The sequence below is a fragment of the Salvelinus namaycush genome, chromosome 15, assembly GCF_016432855.1.
Source record: "Salvelinus namaycush isolate Seneca chromosome 15, SaNama_1.0, whole genome shotgun sequence".
NCBI classification, from domain to species: Eukaryota; Metazoa; Chordata; class Actinopteri; order Salmoniformes; family Salmonidae; genus Salvelinus; species Salvelinus namaycush.
In genome coordinates, this window is record NC_052321.1 from 15,845,579 (window position 1) to 15,853,078 (window position 7,500).

At 43.7% G+C, this 7,500-nt stretch overlaps 1 protein-coding gene across 1 annotated transcript in view; it reads left to right on the plus strand.

Moving 5' to 3' along the window:
* Positions 1–7,500, plus strand: part of LOC120059787 (kinesin-like protein KIF26B) — a 177,374-nt gene that overhangs the window by 121,305 nt on the left and 48,569 nt on the right. Inside the window, exon 6 of the mRNA XM_039008836.1 lies at positions 7,088–7,303. Coding sequence (XP_038864764.1) covers positions 7,088–7,303 — 216 coding nt within the window. The remainder of the gene's footprint in view (positions 1–7,087; positions 7,304–7,500) is intronic.

Below are 7,500 nucleotides of genomic sequence, written 5' to 3' on the forward strand. Positions count from 1 at the left end.
AAAATGAGGTGGAAACTGAGCTGCAGTTCCTAACCTCCTTCCAAATGTATGACCATATTAGAGACACATATTTCCCTCAAATGACACAGATCCACATAGAATTCAAATACAAATCCAATTTTGATATACTCCCATATCTACTGGGTGAAATAACACAGTGTGACATCACAGCAGCAAGATTTGTGACCTGTTACCACAAGAAAAGGGCAACCAGTGAAGAACAAACACCATAATAAATACAACCCATATTTATGTTTATTTATTTTCCCTTTTGTACTTTAACTATTTGCACAACATTACAACACTGTATGTGGATTTATGACATTTTAAATGTCTTTATTAATTTGGAACGTTTGTGAGTTATGTTTATTGTTCATTTTGTATTGTTTATCTATTTCACTTACTTTGGCAATAGAGAGAGAGAGAGAGAGACTTGTGTCTGTGTGTTGGAATTTACAGTAATTGCCTAGTTAATTGTGCACCACCCACTGTGGAGTAGCTTCTGTTGTTCTCACGTGTTACATTATAAACAGTATAGGTCTTACTATGCTGTGAGCAGTTTTATACAGATATTTATTGTATCAGTAAGGTGTGCAGTAATCATGCTAGAAATCATTTGGTTTCTCAGCTCAGAACCAGATTGTGTGTGGGTGTGTGTGGAATAGAGAGAGATGGAGGAGAAGAGGGAGAGAGAGAGAAGGGTATAAAGAGAAAAGTGAGGGTAGAGAGAGAGGTGTAGAGAGGGAATTGAGTTTAGAGACAGAGAGAGGTAGAGGGAGGGAAGTGAGGGTAGAGACAGAGAGAGGTAGAGGGAGGGAAGTGAGGGTAGAGAGAGAGGTGTATAGAGGGAATTGAGTTTAGAGACAGAGAGAGGTAGAGGGAGGGAAGTGAGGGTAGAGACAGAGAGAGGTAGAGGGAGGGAAGTGAGGGTAGAGAGAGAGGTGTAGAGAGGGAATTGAGGTTAGAGACAGAGAGAGGTAGAGGGAGGGAAGTGAGGGTAGAGACAGAGAGAGGTAGAGGGAGGGAAGTGAGGGTAGAGAGAGAGGTGTAGAGAGGGAATTGAGGTTAGAGACAGAGAGAGGTAGAGGGAGGGAAGTGAGGGTAGAGACAGAGAGAGGTAGAGGGAGGGAAGTGAGGGTAGAGAGAGAGGTCTAGAGAGGGAAGTGAGGTTAGAGACAGAGAGAGGTAGAGGGAGGGAAGTGAGGGTAGAGAGAGAGGTCTAGAGAGGGAAGTGAGGGTAGAGACAGAGAGAGATAGAGGGAGGGAAGTGAGGGTAGAGAGAGAGGTGTAGAGAGGGAATTGAGGTTAGAGACAGAGAGAGGTAGAGGGAGGGAAGTGAGGGTAGAGAGAGAGGTAGAGGGAGGGAAGTGAGGGTAGAGACAGAGAGAGGTAGAGGGAGGGAAGTGAGGATATAAATAGAGTAAAAAGAGAATGGAGGGTAGAGAGGGAGAGGACGAGAGAGGGAGAGGGAACGGAGGATAGAGAGGACGGAGGATGGAGAGAAACTTACAGTAGAGAGGGAATGGAGGATACAGAAAGTGAGAGAGAGGACGGAGGATGGAGGGAACGGTAGAGGGGGAATGGAGGATGCAGAGAGAGATAGATATGTTATAAGTCACCAGGGGCTATTTTAGCATGTACATCTTGGTGGAGCAGACAAACAAACAGAAGAATACACGGTCTCTGCCCCACCTGCCCTGAATGACGGGTCACCACTTTAAGTGGCTTCAGTGTCTGAGGAGTTGCGTCAGGGGAATTGATCACTGCAGAGAGAGACAAGTGCTCCTACTCAACTAGACTACTAATGGACCCTCTCCCAATCCCTCTCTCTCAACCTCTCTCAACCTCTCCTCCTCCATTTCTCTCTCACCCGCCATGTTTAAGCTGAACAAAGAGCCTATTACCATTTCTCTACCGTTGTCTTCAGTAAAGCAGGACTGTAGTATTGGTTGCATCTTAAAGTGGAACAGACACTGTTTTAACTACTTTGCAGATATGAAACAAACAGACAATCATAATATCACTCCCAAATATCACATTCTGACTTTATGCTACAAAACCAACTTGATAAGAGATTTTAAAAATAGGTTATATTTCTCTCAAAATGTTATTAGGTAGAGTTGGAAATTGTTGGCAGAATAGATTGATGCAGTCAATGCATGACAAAAGTACAGCGGGACTCAACACAATCAAACTAGCAAAGCCAATGATCACAAGTCATAACGTGGTTAGTAGCTAGCTAGTTGCTGGGATGAGATACAAGCTTGGACGAGTGGGTGGAACGGCAGACTTTCCCCCCAAAAACTTTTTAGCTACAAATTGCATGTGTCATTTGGTTAGCAAGAAATAAATGATACTCAACTTTGCTGGCTAGCTATGCTGAACTTCAACGACTGTTATCCACAGTTAGCGCATGCTATATATATATATATATATATATATATATATATATATATATATATACAGTGGGGAGAACAAATATTTGATACACTGCCGATTTTGCAGGTTTTCCTACTTACAAAGCATGTAGAGGTCTGTCATTTTTATCATAGGTACACTTCAACTGTGAGAGACGGAATCTAAAGCAAAAATCCAGAAAATCACATTGTATGGTTTTTAAGTAATTAATTTGCATTTTGTTGCATGACACACTGCTGGTTTTTCAAGCGAAACAGTTTCCTGTGTGTATTAAGAATGGTTCATCACCCAAAGGACATCCAGCCAACTTGACACAACTGTGGGAAGAGCTCACACCCGTTGATTTTTTTTCTCCCATATTTTGTTGGTACTGCCTGAATTCAAAATGGCTAAACAAACATTTTTAAATCTCACCCATCTACACACAATACCCGATAATGACAAAGTGAAAACATGTTTTTAGAAATCTTTGCCCATTTTTTCCCCCAATGAAATACTGACTGTGCTCAGCTCTATTCCGTTTATTTTTATCCCCAAAAACTCCCTAGTCATTGCCGATGACAAGCATACCCACACCATGAAAATTTGAAGGCTGGTACTCAGTGATGTGTTGTGTTGGATTTGCCTCAAACATAACACTTTGTATTCAAGACATAAAGTATATTTATTTGCCACATTTTGTGCAGTTTTACTTTAGTGCCTTATTGCAAACAGGGTGCATGTTTTGGAATATTTTTATTCTGTATAGGCTTCCTTCTCTTGACTCTGTCATTTAGGTTAGTATTGTGGAGTAACTACAATGTTGTTGATCCATCCTCAGTTTTCTCTTATCACAGCCATTAAACTCTGTAATTGTTTTAAAGTCAGCATTGGCCTTGTGGTGAAATCCCTGAGCGGTTTCCTTCCTGAGTTAGGAAGTACACCTCTATCTTTGTAGTGACTGGGTGTATTGATACACCATCCAGTGTATTTAATAACTTCACCATGCTCAAAGGGAAATTCAATGTCTGCATATTTTTTTATTTCGACCCCTCTACCAATAGGTGCCCTTCTTTTTAAGGCATTGAAAAACCTCCCTGGTCTTTGTGGTTGAATCTGTGTTTGAAATGCACTGCTTGACTGAGGGACCGTGCAGATCATTGTATGTGTGGGGTACAGAGATGAGGTAGTCATTAAAACATCATGTTAAACACTGTTATTGCACACAGAGTGAGTCCATGTAACTTATTATGTGACTTGTTAAGTACATTTTTACTCCTGAACTTATTTAGGCTTCCATAACAGGGTTGAATACTTAGAGACATTTCAGCTTTATATTTTTAATTAATTTGTAAAAATGTCAAAAAACATAATTCCGCTTTGACGTTATGGAGTATTGTGTATAGGCCAGTGACACACAATCTCAATTTAATACATTTTAAATTCGGTCTGTAACACAACAAAATGTGGGAAAAGTCAAGGGGTGTGAGTCAATTCTGGTCATTTCTGACATATGCTGTATCCCATCTAGTCAAAACCCTATATGAGTTAGGCCTGAGGAAGTGTGCACCGCTGAAATCCTTCCCCCGAGGCACTTACTGATGTGATGGGCCTTTTTATTGGGGTCAGGATAGGGCGCTGGATGCTCTGGAGTGTGTGTGTGTGTGTGTGTGTGTGTGTGTGTGTGTGTGTTATATAGCAAAGGGTCTTTGAATTTAATATGATGTCTTTGACCTGAAAATGTACTCACCAGGGTCAGACCTCTATTCTCGTCATAGTAGACAGGCACCAGGTACATTTACACACACACACACACACACACACACACACACACACACACACACACACACACACACACACACACACACACACACACACACACACACACACACACACACACACACACACACACACCCTTCTCTTATCTCTCTGGAAGACACTCCTTCCTGTTGTTCCCTGGTCATTTTGGTGGCATAGTGATGCAACCAGAGGAACGACTCTGTTGTTGTGTTTATCATCATCATCAGCTTAAATACTGGCTATACTTTCACATCCCAGTAGTAGCATGGTGCCGGCCAACACCATAGTTATACATTTGATTCTCACAACAGCCACATAGAGGGCATTTATAATGAATTGCCTGTAATAAATGTATTGAATGTGAGCTTTAATATTTACTGTAAACAGTATATAACATTATTTTCACTTTGAATGAAAATGTTAATTTCCATTAGACAGATGGGACAGAAATAAGCCCTATAGTCTCCCCTAGAAGCACTGTTAAAGAGAATCTGCTGTAATGGGTGTTTTAATGAGCTGCTTTTATGAGAGCAGAGAGGAGATCTGTGGAGTGGCAGCTTACTGCTGCTGGGACCAATTTACTGCAGCTATCTTACCTTTACTACCCCTCTACAGAGGAGAGGGGTGATCCATCAAACACACACTCACAGACATACACACATATGCACGCAAACACAGACACACAAGAAAACACACATATGGTTTTTACTTTCGCCCCATTGGTTATTCACTTGACATGTTTTTTGTTGCATGCAGCATCCTGCTGAGTTGCGTTCATGGTGAATGTGTTGTGTTTGTGTTCTCCTCGGCTGATCAATCCTGTTACGCAACTCAGCACATTCCAGACTCATGCTTTCATGTCCTCAAGGCTCAAATCTCCTCCATGTACTAGTTATCTGCTGTTTACTCTGTTTGCTTTCATTTCTGCTCACGTCTCTCACTTCTTTTTTAATCGGCTGTAATTCCCGGCTGTAATTCGGGCTTTTGGAAACGTTCGGGAGCGTTCTTTCTAAAAGACAGAGTGTTTGGGAGCATTTGGGAAATCTGTCTCGACTTAATCCCAGAGCAACAATTGGTTGGCAGTTTACAGCGGAATCTCTCTTCTAACGGTTCTCATGTTTGGTCTCTGAGGTGGTGGGAACAGCAGCATAGATCTGAGTTTACATCCTTCTTTTCCCTTTTCTCTCTCCTCCTTTCATCCTATATTCCTCTTCCTTCCTCTCCTATCCTCCCCTCTCTCTCCTCCTTTCATCCTATATTCCTCTTTCTTCTCCCCTCTCCCTTCCTCTCCTATCCTCCCCTCTCTCTCCTCCTTTCATCCTATATTCCTCTTTCTTCTCCCCTCTCCCTTCCTCTCCTATCCTCCCCTCTCTCTCCTCCTTTCATCCTATATTCCTCTTTCTTCTCCCCTCTCCCTTCCTCTCTTATCCTCCCCTCTCTCTCCTCCTTTCATCCTATATTCCTCTTCCTTCCTCTCCTATCCTCCCCTCTCTCTCCTCCTTTCATCCTATATTCCTCTTTCTTCTCCCCTCTCCCTTCCTCTCCTATCCTCCCCTCTCTCTCCTCCTTTCATCCTATATTCCTCTTCTCCCCTCTCCCTTTCTCTCTTATCCTCCCCTCTCTCTCCTCCTTTCATCCTATATTCCTCTTTCTTCTCCCCTCTCCCTTCCTCTCCTATCCTCCCCTCTCTCTCCTCCTTTCATCCTATATTCCTCTTTCTTCTCCCCTCTCCCTTCCTCTCCTATCCTCCCCTCTCTCTCCTCCTTTCATCCTATATTCCTCTTTCTTCTCCCTTTCTTCTCCCCTCTTCCTTCCTCTCCTATCCTCCCCTCTCTCTCCTCCCTTGGTCACTCTCTCTCATTCATGCTCCTCCTCTACACCCTTACTCTCTCTACCCTCCCCTCCTCTATCCCTCCTTCTTCCCTCTATCCCCTTCTCCCTTATCCCCACCCTCTCTCTACAGATCTTTCTAACTGAGAATAAAGAAGTAGATAAGTGAACCTGCAGGAACTCTGGGAAAAGTTTGGAGATCTGTCAGCTGTATGGGAGGAAAGAATTGCCTTCCCCTCGATTTTAAAAACTACAACGCTAATGAAGTGTCACAACAATATGACGTGTGTGAGGTGAGGAAAGAGAGAAGGAGAGGTGAGGAAAGAGAGAAGGAGAGGTGAGGAAGGTGAGGAAGGAGAGAAGGAGAGGTGAGGAAGGAGAGGTGAGGAAGGAGAGGTGAGGGAGGAGAGGAGAGAAGGAGCGGTGAGAGAAGGAGAGGTGAGAGAGAGCTAAAATAAGATTCCTCCACTTAAAGCTTTGATGTCTAACAGAGGAAGAGGGGGGGGGGGGGGGGGGGGGGGTGCAGGTGTTGATGCCCGTCTTCTAAGAATTCAGATTTAGCGCAGGGGAGGTTTTCAGCCCGCCATGAATGAAACAACAGGATTGTTCTGGTTTTTACTGGTTTCTACTGTGGCTCTACTGGTTTCTACTGGGGTTCTACTGAGTTCTACGGAGGTACTGGTTACTACTGGGGTTCTACTGAGTTCTACTGGGGTACTGGTTTCTACTGGGCTTCTACTGCGTTATACTGGTTTCTACTGTGGTTCTACTGAGTTCTACGGAGGTACTGGTTTCTACTGGGGTACTGAGTTCTACTGGGCTTCTACTGGTTTCTACTGGGGTTCTACTGGTCTCTGTAGGGCTGTAGGACTTTTTATCCAGTGGGATGTAGAAGGATAAAAGAAGGATGTATCTGACCTTAGTTCTTAGTTCCCAATCTACTTCTGTTCTAATATGAGGTCTATTGTCTACAGTCTGATGGAGGTCAGGTCTGAGTCTTATTGTTCTGTAGTGATTCTGAGTTCTCTTGTCCTCTGTTGTCCCCCCCCCCCTCCACCAGGTGAAGGTGATGGTTCGTGTGTGTCCTGTGATTTCCTCAGACGCAGCAGGGTCCAGCTCCTTCCTCAAAGTGGACACCAGGAAGAAGCAAGTGACCATCATGGAGCCCTCAGCCAACCAGACGCAAGGGAACACCCCCCAGAAACGAGGAGGAGCCAATCAGGTCCCGCCTAAGATGTTTGCCTTTGACGCTGCTTTCCCCCATGATGCATCACAGGTAGAGATCTGATTATAAGTAGTTTTGCCTATCTCAAATCATCCCCTAGTCCCATTTGGGATTGATCACCCCTGAACTTTCCTTTCTTTCTCTCTCTCTCTGTCTCTCTCTGTCTCTCTCTCTGTGTTTGTCTTTCTCTGTCTCTCTCTCTCTCTCTGTGTCTATCTCTGTCTGTCTCCCTCTCTCTGTGTGTCTCT